This window comes from Bos grunniens, chromosome 6 (genome assembly GCF_055505025.1).
Source record: "Bos grunniens cultivar Pamir isolate PY7600 chromosome 6, Bosgru_T2T1.0, whole genome shotgun sequence".
NCBI lineage: Eukaryota > Metazoa > Chordata > Mammalia > Artiodactyla > Bovidae > Bos > Bos grunniens.
Window position 1 is genome coordinate 101,254,128 of NC_141170.1, and position 18,785 is coordinate 101,272,912.

General features: G+C 46.8%; 1 protein-coding gene across 1 annotated transcript in view; it reads left to right on the forward strand.

The window, feature by feature from the left end:
- HADH (hydroxyacyl-CoA dehydrogenase) overlaps positions 1 to 18,785 on the forward strand; it is a 43,900-nt gene that overhangs the window by 14,504 nt on the left and 10,611 nt on the right. Inside the window, exons 2-5 of the mRNA XM_086407008.1 lie at positions 6,863 to 6,991; positions 9,213 to 9,370; positions 14,176 to 14,302; positions 17,448 to 17,537. Of these exons, the coding sequence (XP_086263134.1) occupies positions 6,863 to 6,991; positions 9,213 to 9,370; positions 14,176 to 14,302; positions 17,448 to 17,537 (504 nt within the window). The remainder of the gene's footprint in view (positions 1 to 6,862; positions 6,992 to 9,212; positions 9,371 to 14,175; positions 14,303 to 17,447; positions 17,538 to 18,785) is intronic.

Consider the following 18,785-nt stretch of genomic DNA (forward strand, 5'->3'; position numbering starts at 1 on the left):
AGAGGGCTGGCATCAGGGAGGTGGAGGCGCTTCCTGAGGGAGGGAACCTCAGGGCCGGGTTGTGGAGCCGGGAAGCAGCCCAAGGAGCATTGTGATGGGGCTGGGGGAGGGCACAGGCTTGGGTCACCCTGCTCTCGGCACCTGGTGGTGAGCAGTGAGTTACCGGACAAGACCACGTACAGGTGATGAGTGGCAGGGGACACAAGGACCAGATCAGTGTCGCCACTAAGGCATTCAGATCTAAGAGCAGAGGCCGCGTGGCACCTTTGACTGGTGTCAGGCAGCCTAGTAACAGCAGTAAAAATCTAGCTCTAAGGTTTAAAACAAGAAAAAGCACATTCATTTGGGGAGGGTAGCTTTTGAAAGGGGCCTTAAATGATGGATAGAACTTCTTTGGATGTAATTAGGGCCGAGGCTAAGAAAAAAGTGTTGTCCAGCAACTCTTGTGACCCTCAGGATAGTGGCAACATTAATGGAGGCCAAGAGAACCGGTTTTAGGGTCACAAGGCATTGACTGCAGGCTTCCCAGGTGGCTCAGTGGTAACGAGCCTACCTGCCAATGTAGGAGACCCAAGAGACACAGGTTCAATCCCTGGGTCGGGAGGATCGCCTGGAGGAGGGCCTGGTAACCCACTTCAGTATGCTCGCCTGGAGAATACCATGGACAGTGGAGCCTGGCGGGCTGCAGTCCATGGGGTCACAGAGTTGGACACGACTGAAGCGACCTAGCATGCACGCACATGGCATAGACTAGCTTAGGACAGAATGTGCTGGTGTCACACCTAGCTGGAATTATGAGAATGATTAAGGTTCCAGAAAGAAAAGATGTAAAGACAGAGAAGAATACTGAAGGCAGAACCTTGAAAGATACCTTTGAGAAGATTGAGAGAATTAATATGGCTAAAAGGAACAGATAGAGATAAGAAATGGGAGAATTTCAAAAAGGAAGGCTTAGCTGGCAGCGAGTGGGGCTGTGGGAAAGTAGATGAGGCCAAAGAACAGGCGCTGGCTTTAGCGCCTGGAAGGCCTTTAATGCCTTCTTGCTTTCAGCAGTGCTGGTGCTCGTACAGCTGTGTCCCCTGGCGGTTGAAGGGCTTTTGTAGTGAAGCAAAGGTCAGCTTCAGGTGGCTAAGGAAATTTGTGGGTGTTCCCCCTGCTTTTTAAAGGAAAAGGGTTCCTAACCTGTTTGTAAAAATGCAAGGACACAGAAGAGAAAACCTGAAAAGGGGCAATGAAAACCAGAAAGGGGGCAAGTTGTGAGAAGATGTAATTTTAAAGGCAAAGTAAAATATTTTCCTTTAGAGGCAGTACTTGGATCTATGATTAAGCCTTGGACCCTTACAGAAGGAAGAAGGGGCCTGCCTAGAATAAAATCATGAAGCTGTTGTGATATACTGGGCACTGTTCTGGGTGCCTAGCATATCACATGTTCTTTAACTCTTAATCCTCTCAGCAATTCTACTGTGTTAACTCTTTTAATCCTCTCAACATGTATTAACTCTTTTGATCCTCTCAGCAACTCTTCTGCTCCAATTTACATGAGGAGACAGCCTTTGAGAGTTAAGGAATTTTTCTGTCTCATAGTTGGTAGACAGGCTCCAGAGTCTGGCTCTAGCCCAGTTCAGAGCTGTTTCAGACTGTTCCCCTCGGACCCAGCCACGCCTTGCAGGGTCAACAGCCAGCATGTGAGCTCAGGATATGGGCAGGCCTAGCTCCAAAGCCCCTCACGTCTAGACTTTGTTTACAGTGTCTCCCCCAAAGGCTATTATGAAGACCAAATAGGATGATTTATGAGGAGTGGAAGCTCTCTGAGAGCAGGGGATTTGTTTTGTTCATCACCTTGTCCCGGGGCCAGGAACAGGCCCTGCATGGTTGTTGAGTCAAGAGGAGGGAGCAGTAGTGACAGGAATGAATGCAGAGCTGTGCCCAGCATGCTGCGGTAAGGGTGTTTCCAGGGGAGCTCAGGTGTTGGGGTGGTGGGGCAAGAGTGCTCACCTCAGAGAAGCCAAAGCTTTTGTGTGGCCCTCAGTCATTTGGTGCAAAGCATTTTGAAATAATCTGCATTTTTTTCACCCAAACTACTTGAAAGCTTCCCCACTGTCCAGATTGTTTGTATATCCCAGTACAATTACTTGGCTTCCAAGAAAAACACAGCACTTCTTGTTATGTTTTTTCTGGCCTTAGCCTTCAAACCAGCATGTAGCTGAAGCTATGAGTGAAGATCTAACTACTGGCCATGCTTAAGGTTGCATCTGCTTATTGAGCCAGTCTGGGAGGCAGTCATGTACCTTTCAGGTCTGACATGGATTACATGGGGACAAGGGACAGGCTGCCTGCATCCTCACTCTATCTTGACGATAGCCCATAACAGTAGGGAGGAATACCAGCCCCACTTGGAGTAGATGAATAAAATCAGAACATTGGACTCATCCCAGGAAATGTTGTCAGGTATCTAATACATACCAGGCAGTGGGCTACCTGTGGTTTGTTTGTTCATTTACTTATTCAGCAAATATACATTGAGTGCCCGCTGAAAGGTTGTTGTTGAGCCATGAAAGACACTGGGATTCTTGGCCTCTGGAGGAGAATAATTCTATCCAGGGCCAGTGACGAGGCTTGATTGCTCAGAGCTTTTGTGTAATAAAGTTTTATTAAAGTATAAAAGAGATATAGAAAGCTTCTGACGTAGACATCAGAAGGGGGCTGAAAGAGTGCCCCTCTGCTAGTCTTTAGCTGGATGTTATATAGCTACTAGCAGTCTGCTAATTGGAGAAAGGAAACATCTCAAAACTCAGAGACTGTCACCAAGCCCCTCACCCACAACATGCGTTTTGGCATAACATTGGCAGAAGGTGGGTTGTCTGGGGCCATTAGGCAATGGTAAATACATAGTTCATTAACATAGCTTAAGACAAATATTTCCATAGGAAAAACGCATTGGTTAGCTCAAGGTTTGAGAAGTTAAGTGCAGGTAGAACCATGTGTTGTCATGGCAACCCAGAAGAACCCTCTTTTAAAATTTGTGTAGAGAAGGGGAAGAAAATCTAACACTTGTTTGTTTCCTCCTACTGGTTAAGAGAGAGAGAAAAAAATGTCTGACACTTGCAGCCTATTTCCTCTGTTTGGAGACCCCTGGTCTTCCTGCCTATTACTCTCTCACCACCATGGACCAGGCACTGGGTTTGTGAAGATGAATAGACAGGAAGTTACCCTCAAGATGTTGCCAACCTTGTGTCTCTTGGGTATGTCTGCAAACAAATGATTCTAAGGGAAGTTCTTTAGGTTGGATTGGGTTGCTGTCTACAGGTGGGTAGAATGAAAATACTGCTTTCATTGAAATTGCTTGAAGTTGTGCTGAAATGGTAGTTTATTGCTATGCAACCAAGAACTTCATCATAAAATGGATAATATTTCGAGAATTGTATCTTTTTCACCTATATTTTCTCCATTCAGTCTTAATTGTATCCCCTTTGGGTGGGGTGGTGGTGGTGTAGTTTGTTTGGCCATGCCGTGCAAGCTTGTGAGATCTTAGTTCCCTGACCAGGCTTTGAACAAAGGCCATGGCCGTGAAATCTGCCCAGAGTCCTAACTGCTAGACTTCCAGGAAATTCCCCACTAGCCATGTCTACTTTGGGTTTAAACTAGAATATCTTTTTCTGCCCATGGAATAGCAATACTGTAAGATGTCCTTTGTATTTTATTGAAGCTTTATGAGTAAACCAAGATAAGGAAAGCTGAAGTAGAAAGTGTTTAAAGGGATAACCATTTAGAGTATACAATTATTGCTTTCTCAGTTCAGTTCAGTTCAGTCGCTCAGTCGTGTCTGACTCTTTGCGACCCCATGAATCGCAGCACGCCAGGCCTCCCTGTCCATCACCATCTCCTGGAGTTCATTCAAACTCACGTCCATCGAGTTGGTGATGCCACCCAGCCATCTCATCCTCTGTCGTCCCCTTCTCCTCCTGCCCCCAATCCCTCCCAGCATAAGAGTCTTTTCCAATGAGTCAGCTCTTCGCATGAGGTGGCCAAAGTACTGGAGTTTCAGCTTTAGTATCATTCCTTCCAAAGAATACCCAGGGCTGATCTCCTTTAGAATGGACTGGTTGGATCTCCTTGCAGTCCAAGGGACTCTCAAGAGTCTTCTCCAACACCACAGTTCAAAAGCATCAATTCTTTGGCGCTCAGGTTTCTTCATAGTCCAACTCTCGCATCCATACATGACCACTGGAAAAACCATAGCCTTGACTAGATGAACCTTTGTTGGCAAAGTAATGTCTCTGCTTTTCAATATGCTATCTAGGTTGGTCATAACTTTTCTTCCAAGGAGTAAGTGTCTTTTAATTTCATGGCTGCAGTCACCATCTGCAGTGATTTTGGAGCCCAAAAAGATAAAGTCTGACACTGTTTCCACTGTTTCCCCATCTATTTCCCATGAAGTGATGGGACCAGATGCCATGATCTTTGTTTTCTGAATGTTGAGTTTTAAGCCAGCTTTTTCACTCTCCACTTTCACTTTCATCAAGAGGCTTTTTAGTTCCTCTTCACTTTCTGCCTTAAGGGTGGTATCATCTGCATATCTGAGGTTATTGATATTTCTCCCAGCAATCTTGATTCCCGCTTGTGCTTCTTCCGGCCCAGCGTTTCTCATGACGTACTCTGCATATAAGTTAAGTAAGCAGGGTGACAGTATACAGCTTTGACGTACTCCTTTTCCTATTTGGAACCAGTCTGTTGTTCCATGTCCAGTTCTAACTGTTGCTTCCTGACCTACATACAGGTTTCTCAAGAGGCAGGTCAGGTAGTCTGGTATTCCCATCTCTTTCAGAATTTTCCAGAAATACTAGTCTAGGCATTTTAAAGATCCCACAATTGTAGAAAATGTTCGAGGCAATTGAGTTAGGGAAAACAGTTAAGCTAAGTTCCTACAAGAGCAGCCTCTTTAAAGACCGATGAGGCACTGTGCGCTGAGGGACGTTTTGCAGAGTGAGATGTGATCAGTGGTGCATTGGGAAGGTCTGTCTGCTACCTTTCTGACACTTGGCCCCTGATATGGGAAAGTAAACAGACATTTTGCACACACAGTAACTTTGACATGGATCATTTGATGTGCACTTTGTTCTTCCAGAATATTGCGTAGAGGGCTTTGATTTAATAGCTGAGTTTGGCTGGTGTCTGCATACTGTATCATCTCCAGTGTGCCCATGCAGACGCGGGATGAAGAAAAGCGAGGACTGAATTGCCCAGTGTCTCCTTATGGGCGGGAGTGGGGGTGGGGGAGCTGGGGGTGTTTATCAGAGGACTTTGGATAAGTCCTCATTTAGGCTGAAAATACTTCTTGGCCATGGATTTTCCCAGTTGAATTTTAGTGTTCTTGTAAGTCTGTCTTGCTTCACTTGAATTTTTGAGGGTTGCTTCATCTCTTGGATTGGTTCTGTTTGCAGTTTTTTTAAAAAGTAATTTTAAGGGGATGGCATCATAACTTATCTGCAGCATAACCAAAGACGCCCTGTGACTGTCACAGTCACACACGATTACAGTAACTCTGCAAGTGGCTTTCTAGGGAGATGGCGTGATCCCCCCTACCTCGCTGGCTCCGCTCCACCTCCTTAAGGCTAATGCCTTATTCCTTGGCAGAATGGCATCTTCCAGGTGTACTCCTTTTGGGTACAGAAGGTGTACCCAGCCTTCTGAGACCTGATTCCTGACAGAGTTCTTCACCATGTGGCTTTTATTTTCTTTGACGTCTGACATACGGAGCTTTGTATTGTTGAGTGTTTTTTTTTTTTTCCTCCCGTATTTTCTCATTGGGATTTTAAAGTTTCAAAACAAAAGGACACTGCTTTAACTTTGTCTTTTTATTTCTTTGGCCACTCGCTGCAGCTTCTGAGATCTTAGTTCCCAAACCTGGGATCGAACATGTGCCTCCTGCAGTGGAAGCACAGAGTCCTAGCCGCTGAATCACCAGCGAAGTACCTCTGCTGTCTTTCTGTGTCTCTGTTGCCTTCAGCTTCTTCGCTTGTTCCAAAAGTGCTTGAATCTTCCTCCCCAAACCCCTGAGGGGAAAAAATGCTGAGTGATGCTGGAAGTGGAAGTGAGGGAAAGTGTATTGGGACTGGGCAGGGAGGAATCTGAGGAATCCTGTTTGGCCTATTCAAAGGATGAGCTAGGCAGAGGTTAAGAGGAGGGTGAAAATCACTTGTGTTTTTCCAGAGGGTCCGCCACACAGAGGAGCGGAGACAAAAACGGAAGGTCCCCGAGCCAGCACCTCTGCTTGCCCCGTGGTGGACAGAGTACCCCACCGGTGGCCATCATACCTCCCTTCAGCTCACTAGAGATGCAGAGCCAAGAGTTTTTACTGGGGCTGGTCTCACAGGCACCCTCTGCCTGGCCAGTGCCAGAATTTCAGACTCTGGGAAGGAAAGCAGGTGTGAGTGTGTGCCTAAACTGTGCAGACATGAACCCTCTCCACATGTCCCTTTCCAGACACCAGTTGTGTAACTGTGGGCTCATCTCTTGATCTTCTTGTAAGGTTATTTTGAGAACTGTCATCCATGTTAAGGATTTAAAGCAGTGCCTGAGGAGAGGTGTGTGTTTAATTTCTGTTGGCTTATTGTTATGTTTATGTGGTATTTTGAGTAGAATAGTGCTGGAGTTCATGTAGAATATGCAACTCTACTGGGTTTTATTTGTTTGTTTGGCGCTGAGCGGCTTGCAGGATCTTAGTTCCCCAACTAGGAACTGAACCCAGGCCCTAGCCGTGAGAGTGCCAAGTCCTGACCACTGGACTGCAGAGAATTCCTATCTACTAATTTTTTTAATTTTTATTTTTTCTTGCTTTTTTTTGGTTTTTGTTTTGTTCTAGGTTGCTGCAGCAACTGGCCACACAGTAGTGTTGGTGGACCAAACAGAGGACATCCTGGAAAAATCTAGAAAGGGAATTGAGGAAAGTCTTCGGAAAGTGGCCAAGAAGAAGTTTGCAGAAAACCCCAAGGTGATTTCTTGTCATCATTATCTTCAAGACCAGTTCTCTGACCACTTCACATTTGTGAGAGGGTTCTGGCCTTTGTTTGCTTTTTAAATGTTTGAATTGAAACTTGAGGCCAATAAAACAGGCCTAACTTTAGGCCAGCATAATAACATAATCACTAAATATTCCACGGGAATATTCCACGGGATAACAGAACAGGAGACGTAAATAGCCATATTGTTGGTTCTTTTCACCTTTTGGCTATTGTGAATAGTGCCCTAGTGACCATGAGTGTACTGTCTGTTCAGGCTCCTCTTTTTAGTTCTTTCACGTATATGCCTAGCAGTGCAATCACTGGGTCATACAGCAATCCTAGGTTTAGCTTTTTGGGGAACTGCCAAACTGTCATCCTCAATGGCTGGACCATTTTACATTCCTACAAGTAATGTACAAGGAGGTTCCAATTTCTCCACGTCATGGCCTACAATTATTATTGTTATTTTTGTAACAGCCATCATAGGGGGTATAAAGTGGTATCTCATTGTGATTTGGGTTTGCATCTTCTTAAAATCTAGTCATCTTTTAAAAATCAGAGGAGCAGGGGAGGAGATCATTTTATGTTCTCCCTAAAGAAATCTGAGCAATATGTATCACAGCAGGTTAAGCTCTCCTTCACATGTCCTCACTGGTCGCGATAGAGAGGAGCATGTTATGACGAGGGTCTGGTCAGGCGGGATTTGAAGAGGGCCAAGGGGTAGCAAGGACAGAGTGCGCAGATCCAGATGACCTGCACTTTTTACCCCGCACACTTCTGCCAGTTGTCCCTCTTTGGGCCGAGGCTCTGGGCCCCACCCTGGGGGTAAGAAGGTGGCATCCGTTCTCAAGGTGCTTCGCTCCTGACTGCCACTCCTCAGGAGTCTGGTCTCCTGGTGTTTCCCGCCTCTGCCAGGGACATGCCTGAAGGGTCAGCTTCCGCTTACTGAGTTGACATAAACTGTATTCACCTAGCTCTCCGCTGATAAGGACAGTCGCCACTGGCTACAGGTGGCTGTTGAGCACTTTAACTGTGGCTAGTCCAAACCAAGGTGCATTGTAAGATAGACATCAGATTTCAAAGACTGAGTAGAAAAAGAACACAAGACATCTCTATATTGATTACATGTTGAAATGATAGTAGCTTAGATATCTTAGGGTTAAATAAAATTAATTTTACCTGTTTTCACGTGTTAAAATGCAGCTGATAGAAATTTAAAATCAGCTACCATCTTGCATTACATTTCTATTGATCAGCTCTGATAGTTTCTTTTTAACTTTTTATCTTAAATTGTAATATAGCCGATTAACAATGTTGTGATAGTTTGTGGTGGGCAGCGAAGGGACTCAGCCACACATACACATGTGTCTACTTTCCCATCAACTGCCCTCCCACCCAGGCTGCCACATACCATTGGAACAGCTCTGAGAATTATTTATTCTTTGATGATCTTGGATGCCTTTTCTGGACCGTTTTGAATCCTCATGGGCAAATTATATCTTGAAGTAAAATAGCAGCTAATAAGGGGACCACTTGTCTCTGCCTTGATTGAGATCTATTTGTGGAAACCTGGAGGTACAAATGAGGAAAAGACAGGACTGTACGCTCTTCTAGGGCAGAGGCTGTATCTGGCCTGTGCTCTTGAACTACCAGTTGCCGGCACATGATGGGTGACTGTTGGTTGGTAAACAACTGCTCAGTCTGGCAGCTCTTCCCTGCCTCCTGCTAGAGGGGAATAGTCAGCACCACCTCTCAGACTCACAGATGGGGCTGAGAGCCACTTTTACCCTTTTCTGGAAGACAGATCACAGGCTTCCAAGAAGTCTGTACTGTCATGGAACAGTACATGGCTGTCTGTTGACACAGAGCAGATAGAACAGGCCAACACCGACGCTGTGAACAAACAGCTTAGTAACCTGAGCAGAGCCGGCTAAGAGTTTGAAAGGTTATGACTGGCACACGACAGTGTGCTGACCAGCACTTGGGATCGTTCACAGGCTGATTCTTGCCCTAGGGTCCAGAAGCACATTGAGATGCCATCTACCCTAAGAAGAGACGTAGAGAGTTTATTTCTCGGGATTCCAGGGCGCGTTCAGGTTGTCTGGGGTGTCCTGCCCTGTCCTCGCCCTCCCGCTTGCCCCCTCTGCGGCACATTGACCATTTTCCAGCGAACCCAGTGACCATTCTCTTCTGCTTCCCCCACGGCATTAGGGCGCTGATGAGTTTGTGGCGAAGACCCTGAGCAGCATATCGACCAGCACGGATGCAGCATCTGTGGTCCACAGCACAGACTTGGTGGTGGAGGCCATCGTAGAGAATCTGCAGATGAAGAACGAGCTGTTCAAGAGGCTGGACAAGTTTGCCGCCGAGTACGTGATGTCTGGGAGACCTCGTTGGTGCTGGGGGCTCCCTTCCTGGTGCTTGGGCTTTCCTCCTGGGAAGGAGTCTCCTGACACTAAGACTTCTTTTTATTACTCTACAGCTGTTTCCAGAAGAGCCAACACTGTTTCCTTTGTTCTCCATCCTCCACCCCCAGTTTGCTTCCTGAGGTGTGGGCTGTCCTGAATCTGATCCTTGTCCCCAGAGGAGGGTAGAGTTTTTCCCTCGTGAATTGGAGGGTCCATCCAGGGACAGGTCTTGGTCTCTCGCAGCGTCTGTGTCATGGCCCCTCCCAGGCCAGAGGGTGGAGGCACTCCGTCACGTCCCTAGATGTCTGCTGAGCAACCTCAGGGCAATTTGGTGTGTCCCCTCTTTTGGATGAAACCAACAGAATAATGTAATTGAAGGGAATGCTTTCTGTTTCCATGGTTTTCCAGGGTCCTCCTGCTTTGAGCCTTCTGTGGGTTAAGTCAAAACAATTGGGGTCCTTTAAGGAGCACGGAGTTGTTACCCAGCTTCCTGGCGAAGGGTGGGCGAGGAGAGCTAGTGTCGTGCAGGTCAGACGCAGGGCCCCTGGCTCAGGAATGTCTGTGCGGCATCAGCGAGCCATGCACATGTGCAGCTCTAGTTCTGCCTGTGACTCCTGGTGATGTTGGCTCCTGACATGTTCATTCATGCTCATCTTGTGGGTTGCTTGGCCATGCGCCACCCGTCTTGATTGGGACTCAAGTCAGATTAAGATTATATGACAACAGTAATTCTTAGGCAGTCACCAGCGAGCAGTGGCTAAAGAGAGACACTTGCATGCTGGCCTGCTGGCCTGACGGCCCTTAGGGCGGTGTGGCCTGGTGACCCTGACAAAGAGGAGAGGCCTGTCTTTCTGTCCCCCGTGTGTCACTCAGCTGATCAGCATGCTCACGTACTTTACAGGCTTCCCTGGTGGCTCAGAGGGTAAAGTGTCCACCTGCAATGCAGGAGACCTGGGTTCGATCCCTGGGTTGGGAAGATCCCCTGGAGAAGGAAATGGCAACCGACTCCAGTACCCTTGCCTGGAAAATTCCACAGACGGAGGAGCCTGGTAGGACTACAGTCCATGGGGTCGCAAAGAGTCACACATGACTGAGCAGCTTCACTTCTCTTAGGGGCTGTAGCACCATGTGACAGAAACCAGACTGTCTTGGTTAGGGGTGTTGGCTAAAAAGGTTTTTTTCTTTAAGGAGAAGCCCCTTTGCCTGGCCTTTAAATCAGCCAACTTGGAAGTTGTTGAGAAAGGTCACTGTTCTCGTGCCTTAAAAGTGAAGTGCTATTTATGTAGGAGAGTGTTATGCCCCTGTTTTCCTCTAAGAGTTTTATTGTATCTGGCCTTACATTTAGGTCTGTATTCCATTTTTAGTTTATTTTTGCATACAGCATTCTAATTTTATTCTTTTACATGTAGCTATCCGGTTTTCCCAGCACCACTTACTGAAGAGACTGTCTTTTCTCCACTGTATATTTTTGCCTCCTCTGTCATAGATTAAATGACCATAGGTGCGTAGGTTTATCTCTGGGCTTTCTGTTCTATTCTGTTGATCTATAAATCACAGCAAGATCATTTTCGATCCACCTCCTAGAGTAATGAAAATAAAAACAAAAATAAACGGGACCTAATTAAATGTAAAACGTTTTGCATTGCAAAGGAAAGTATGAACAAAATGAAAAGACAACCCTCAGAATGAGGAAAAAGTACTTCCATAAGATGTTATCGTGTCCGACCCTTTGTGACCCCATGGACTGCAGCCCACCGGGCTCCTGCTATGTCCAGGAGATTTTCCAGGCAAGGATACTGGAGTGGGTTGCCATTTCCTTCTCCAGGGGATTTTACCGATCCTGGTATCAAACTCAGATCTGCATTGCAGGCAGATTCTTTACTGTCTGAGCCATCAGGGAAGCCCTATGAAATGTTGACCGTCCAAAGTATACAGACAACTCAAGAAGTAAGTAAGTGTTAGTCGCTCAGTCATGCCCGACTCTTTGTGACCCCATGGACCGCAGCCCACCAGGCTCCTGCTCTGTCCATGAGATTTTCCAGGCAAGGATACTGGAGTAGGTTGCCATTTCCTTCTCCAGGGGATCTTCCTGACCCAGGGATTGAAGCCGGGTCTCCTATACTGCAGGCAGATTCTTTACCGACTGAGCTACAAGGGAAGACAACTCATGAAGCCCAATATCAAAAAGCCATTCAACCCAATCAGAAAATAAGCAAAAGATCTAAATAGACGTTTCTCAGAAAAAGATACAGATGGCCAAAGGCACATGAAAAGCTGTTCAGCATCACTAATTATTAGAGAAATGCCAATTAAAACTAAGTGAGGTATCACCAGTCAGAATGGCCATCATCAAAAAATCTGCACAGTCAGTGCTGGAGAGAGTGTGGAGAAAAGGGAACCCTCTTGCACCATTCTAGGAATGTAAACAGGTACAGCCACTATGGAGAACAGTACGCATGCTCGGTCCCTTCAGTCATGTCTGACTCTGCGACCCCATGGACTGTAGCCCACCAAGCTCCTCTGTCCATGGGATTCTCCCAGCAAGCATTCTGGAGTGTGTTGCCATTTCCTCCTCCAGGAGATCATCCCAACTCAGGGATTGAACCCCCATCTCCTGTTTATCCTGCATTGGCAAGAGGATTCTAGAACAGTTTGGAGGTTCCTTAAATAACTAAAAATAGAGCTACCATATGATCCAGCAATTCCACTCCTGGGCATATATCCGGAGAAAACCATAATTCAAAAGATACATGCACCTCAGTGTTCATTGCAGCACTATTTACAATGGCCAAGACATGGAAGCAACCTAAATACCCATTGACAGAGGAAAGATAAGGAAGATGTGGTACATAGATACAGTAAATCCTACTCATGAAATGGGTCAGTGTTTTTCTATCAGTGTTTTTAAGTTGAAGTATACCAGCTCAGTGGTAAAGAATCCGCCTACATTGCAGAAGACCCGGGTTTGATTCCTGGGTTGGGAAGATCCCCTGGAAGAGGGCATGGCAACACACTCTAGTATTCTTGCCAGGAGAATGCCCGTGGACAGAGGAGCCTGGCGGGCCGCAGTCCATAGGGTCGCACGGTCGGATATGACTGAAGCAACTAAGCAGCAGCAGCACAGTTAGTTTACAGTGTTTGACTTCTGCCGTGCAGCTCGGTGACTCAGTTATACACGCATTCTCCTCCATTATGGTTTATCGTAGGGTGCTGAATAGAGCTCTCTGTGCTGCACTGTAGCACCGTGCAGTTTACCATCCTCTCTGTAGCATCTCACATCTCTAACCCCACCCTCCCATCCTGTCCCTCTCCCAGACCCTGCCCCTTGACAACCCCTGGGCTGCTCTCTGTCCATGATTCTGTTAGTTTCCTAGCTTGGTTCGTTTGTGTCACAGTTTAGGTTCCACATGGAAGTGGTACCATGTGATACTTGTCTTTCTCTGACTGACTGGCTCAGTATGAAGATCTGTAGGTCCATCCATGTTGCTGCAGATGGCATGATTTTCTCCTTTTTTGTGGCTGAGTAGTATTCCATCGCACGGCTACACCAGTGTACACCACCAGCACAGCAGCTGCTTTCGCAACCTCACTCTTCTCTGCTGTTCCCACATTACTGGTTTCTTCTCCCTTCCCTTCTCTCCTCCCACTCCTCCTGATTTCAGACAGATTAGAGTACTGCCTTTTGGGCAAGCGGGAACACCCTAATCTGGTCGTAAGGGATCACTGCCCTTCCTGTGCTGTGGCCAAGCCCTTGTGGTTGCTGTTATTAGTAGAGTTAGTGTATATTTATCCACAAGGTGGTGCTGTAGGAAAGCTGATCAGTCTTGCCCATCTCTAAAGATTTGCCTGTCATGCCTTTGGCACCCCACTTTACTGAGGTCTTTAAAATTAAATTTGGTTGAAATCGGCATGGAGTTTTTTAAATTAATAATTTAATATTTTATATACACAAAAGAAGATGCTACTGCTTCTTAAGGAGATTTTATAATAAGAATAGGGCTTCCCTGGTGGCTCAGACGGTAAAAATTCTTCCTGTAATTCAGGAGACCTGGATTTGATCCCTGGGTTGGGAAGATCCCCTGGAGAAGGAAATGGTTGGAGTGGAAACCCACTCCGTTATTCTTGCCTGGAGAATCCCATGGACAGAGGACCCTGGTGGGCTGCATTCTGCGGGGCTGCAAAGAGTTGGACACGACTGAGTGACTGACACTTTCACTGCAATTAGAACGCGTTGAGCCGTGTTTATCATGTGTATACACGTATCCTTCCTTCCCCAAACCTACCAGTGTAGCCTTAAAACTTCTTTTGGGCCATGTTGGCTGCCTTCTGTTTTCATTTCAATTCCCAATCAGTGGGGAAGTAAAGCTTTTCATTTGAGGGGAGATGATTTTAGTTCATGTCGGATGTTTCTCACGGAGGATTCGGGTGTTTCTTCACAGTTTTCGTTTATTCTGAGGGTCTGTGGTGCGTCCTGTCTTTCCTCAGCGCTTGTTCACTCGCAGTTTCGTCTTGTGACTGCTGTTTTTGCCTCCTTGTGTTCTTCACGAACCATATAAACTAAATAATGCAAGTAGCCAGTAGAAACTTTGTTGCCTAAAATTAAGGAAGGATTAGCAAAGACTAAGCAGACTTTTGGAGCAGGTAACTAGAATTTAAATGAAGCAGGTCACTTGATTTCAGCCTAATGTTAATGAAGTTGTGTCTTTTCCCTGACTGCTTCCAAAGATGGGAGTCATTCCAACACCCCAATGTCTTTCTCTCCACAGACACACAATCTTTGCCAGCAACACTTCCTCTTTGCAGATCACAAGCCTAGCCAATTCCACCACCAGACAGGACCGATTCGCCGGGCTCCATTTCTTCAACCCAGTGCCTTTGATGAAGCTTGTGGAGGTCAGTGTGGTCTGCTTGAGTGCTTGCTCTGCCTGCTCTCAGCCCTGCTTCTGAGTGGGGATTGCATTCCACCGGGAATTGTAGTGGGAAGTTGGCAGGTTGGTTGTGCTTGTGCTTGGGTTTCTCTAGCCAGTCTCCTTTCAGAGCCAAAGGAAGAAACAGCACCTAATATCTAGGAAGGCCCCTGGGCTTTATTTCTCTGCAGACCTCTCTTTTGACCAGTGGTGTCCAGGAGGGCTGTTACCTGTGTGGAATATCACTTATTGTTTATGCCATAGCTGATGAGCAGTGCAGAGAGAAGCATCAGATTGGGAAGGTGGTACTGAAGATCACTGGCCTGATGAGCCCACGTAGGGGAGAACCACACGTTCGTGTTGTCTTGTCCAGGCTGGATGAGGAATTTTATTAGAAGCCTGGTTTCCTCCCGGAGCCGCTGTATTACACTGTCCACTGTTGCTGGGTCACACTGGTGTCAGCTCCGGTGACGGGGCCTTTGTACTGTCCCCACAGAGGCACAGCTCTTCTGTGTTGTGACCACAGCTATGAAGCAGCTCCTCGGAGCCTCGAACCTCCTGACCTCGGCCCCAGGAGGCGGAGGGAAGTGGCCGGGAGGGTTGTTGGGCTGCTGCTGCCACTTGCTTGCTCGAGACTCGGGTACAAGGGAGGTGGAGTCACAGTAGATAATTTGCACTGAAACGCTGCAGCTTGCCTTTTATAGAGGGGCTAATTACAGAGTCCGAGGAGCAGCTTCTATTAAAACAGCATTTGTACTGAGCTTGAGGAGTTATTGCCGTGCGAAGTGTGGGGGCTGTGGACCCGGGCAGACCTGCAGAGACTAGCCGGGGCTCCCTGGGGGAGAGTGGAGATGTGGTCTCCCACTGCTGCCTGCTCCAGGCCCTCTTCCCTCCGGCGTCCCCTTGTTTCTGCCACCTCCTGATGCTCAGCCCCTCCCCTCTATAAGCATTAGCATCTAGTTTAAGGATGACTAAATTTCCCTACAGTTTTCTTTCAGGGACTACTCTGAACCATCCTGTGATAGGAATTCTCTCTTCCACTAACATTGCTTCTTGGCTTCTAATTTACTGCCAATTTCTAAGGCTGTTTTTGAAGAAGTTGAGGAACGAAAGGGGCACAGGGAATAGAAGAAAGCGTTTTTCCTAATGCAGGAAAGAGCAAGGAAGTGAAATGAAATTTTCCACGTTTTCGGTTACTATGTCATGTACGTACGTGTTTTGAAGATAAAGACATATTCCAACTCTAATAATGTTTTCAACTGCATTTACCTGATAGTGTCCATTTGTGTCTTTGGAAATATGGTACATTGATTATTAACAGTTAATGTTTGACAAATGTTAACATTTTCTAGAAAATGTTTTCTAAAAGTGCTCTTCTTTATGCAACTTTTATTTTTTAACTTGAGCATTCGAGTGTATGTCCCTGGTGGTAAACACCAAAATGAACTGTAAGTTGAGTGGCTCTTTTCCTGTACTTGGGACTGGGCACATTTATATGTGTATATGTGTAATTTTTCAGACCCTGTGTTGAAACAGAGTATCTGCAGCACATTGTTTGTTGGATGAATGAATAAGTATGCATTCGTCCTGTTAAAAATAAAACAAGACTCTTTACTGTTGACTCCTTTAAGTCACCAAATTATTTTTAAAACTCCCTGACTTGCAGCCCTTGTCACGGCCCAGTCTGTTTGGTCCAGATGGAGGTGATGTTTCCGCTTCCTCTTGAATAATCCTCAGGTTGCTGTTTGATTTGTGGTGTCTGCAGAGCAGTATCGTGCCATCCTTAACCCCCTCTTAATGGCGCCTTTGGTCTGTTTTCACTCATTAGCTTCCCTCCGTGCCATAGCATACCAGCACATCCCAAGCCGTGATCACGTTAAAGCATGAATGATAATGCTAATGACTCTCTTCATTCATATAGCGCTTTCCATCCTGCACAGACACTATCTCATTACACCACACAGTCCCCTTAGAAGAGAGGGGATGTGTCAGATGTCGTCACCCTGTTTCATATGCGAAAGCGGAGGCACCAGGGCTTGCTTTGACTCACCTGAGCTTATATAAAGGGTCTGCTGTAGAAGCCAAGCCTGTTGGCTTTGACTCTCATTGAAGTCCCTTAACTGGCATTTCAATTACATATTTAACTTATATAAATTTTTCTGGGTCTCTCTTCATATGCTGAAATCTAATTCCTGACAGGCGAGTTCTTTCCTGCGAGCTGACTGCCAGGTGTGGTGCCCGGTGCCGACCCCTGTTGAGCCCTGCAGCCCGCTGTGAGCGGGGCAGCAGGCGTGCTCTTGCCGTGCACCTCACAGAGAGGGTCGGGGGGTGGCCTGGGCCTTCCCGGGGTTCGGGTAGGTGGCATGCCCCAGCCATAGACCTGCCTTTGCTGGGTATGAAAGCCTTCCTCTGGGATGAGCCTGTTCTGAGGCAGAGGGAGCTGTTGGCCTTTGGGGCATCTGTGTGGGAGAGGGTGGTGTAATAGGGGGTTACAGGGCCCCCTCAGAGTCCACAGGACCTTGGTGGCCTGGGCGCATCACTCAGTTTTCCTGGGGCTCCTTCTCTTCATCTTTGGACTAGGAAAAGGTGCGTCTTCATGCAGAGTGTGTTAAAGGCAAGCATTATATTCTAGTAGACTTCCAGTTACTTCCCTGAACTCATTAACAGTGGCAAGTAAAACCCTAAAAAGAGCCAGTATTTACTGAGCATTTTCTTGGAGCTGCCCTTAATGCTTTACTTCCTAATCTAATTCCAGTCTCACCTCAGCTCCTTGAGGGTAGGTAGAGTGATTTCAATGTTATTTTAATTTCTAGAAACATTCCCAGAGTCACAGAGCCGGTAAGTGGTGTGATTGGGGTTTGAACCCAAGTCTCAGTGACAAGTCTGTGAAACCTCCTACACGTATATACACACATTTATATCAGTTTTTTAGCCTTGATTTTGTGTATTCTGTCATAGTCCACTGTCTTGAAGTGGACATTTTGTTTCTGGCTTGAGATCCTTCTTTTCTGAAACTAAAAATTATTTTTGCCACCTGTGTGGCCGTTTTCCCTCAATGTTTCCTTGAACCGTTCTATTGAAATTGTTTGCTGATTTTATGGTTATAATTCTTCTCTACTTTGCATTTCCAGGTCATTAAAACACCAATGACCAGCCAGAAGACGTTTGAATCTCTGCTAGACTTCAGCAGAGCCCTGGGGAAGCATCCTGTTGCTTGCAAGGTAGCGTATGGGTAGCCCGGGGAGGGGGTGATTTTTCTGGGACCTGACTTATTCCAGGAGGGAGTCTTCTGCTGTGGGCTGATGTGGGAGAGGGGCACTCTTCCTGCAGGGAGGGGGTGATTTTCCTGGGACCCTGACTTATTCCAGGAGGGAGTCTTCTGCTGTGGGCTGATGTGGGAGAGGGGCACTCTTCCTGTAGGGAGGGGGTGATTTTTCTGGGACCCTGACTTATTCCAGGAGGGAGTCTTCTGCTGTGGGCTGATGTGGGAGAGCGGCACTCTTCCTGCAGGGAGGGGGTGATTTTTCTGGGACCCTGACTTATTCCAGGAGGGAGTCTTCTGCTGTGGGCTGATGTGGGAGAGGGGCACTCTTCCTGCAGGGAGGGGGTGATTTTTCTGGGACCCTGACTTATTCCAGGAGGGAGTCTTCTGCTGTGGGCTGATGTGGGAGAGGGGCACTCTTCCTGCAGGGAGGGGGTGATTTTCCTGGGACCCTGACTTATTCCAGGAGGGAGTCCCCTGCTGTGGGCTGATGTGGGAGAGGGGCACTCTTCCTGCAGGTCTGTCTGCAGGCTGTAGAGGGCGAGCTGCGTCTAGCAAGGAGTCCTGGTGATTAGATGTAAAGTTATCCCTGGTGCTCTCACCTGCTTTGCTCTGATTACCTTCAGTCTCTGCATTTGCTGTAGTTCTTGTTTAGTTCCCCTCAGATTTAGGAACGGCACTTCTGCATGACTTGGTAGTTTTTCTGAAAGGATAATTGTGTCACAAGATGCCATTACAAATTTTTATGATGGTTGGTGGTTTACTCACTAAGTCGTGTTCGACCCTTGTGATTCCATGAACTGTAGTCTGCCAGGCTCCTCTGTCCGTGGGATTTCCCAGGCAAGAATACGGGAGGGGGTTGTGTCTCCTACATTTCAGGTGGTCTCCTGCATTGTAGGCGGATTCTTTACTGACTGAGCCACCAGGGAAGCCCAATTATTTGTAAATATGTCATTTATCGTTTTGACCATAATTTAATTTTTTTACATTTTTAGAGTTTTTATTTTTTCATGGAATTTGTAAAGGTTACTTTGCATTCACAGTTACTACAAAATGTTGGCTGTGCTCCCCATGCTGTGCAGTGATGCGTCCTTGACCTGTCTCACGTCCGTTAGTTTGCGTCTCCCTCTCTCAGCCCTGTGCTGTCCACACCCCACCCCTACCCCATGGTAACCACTAATTTGGTCTCTGTATCTGTGAGTCTGCT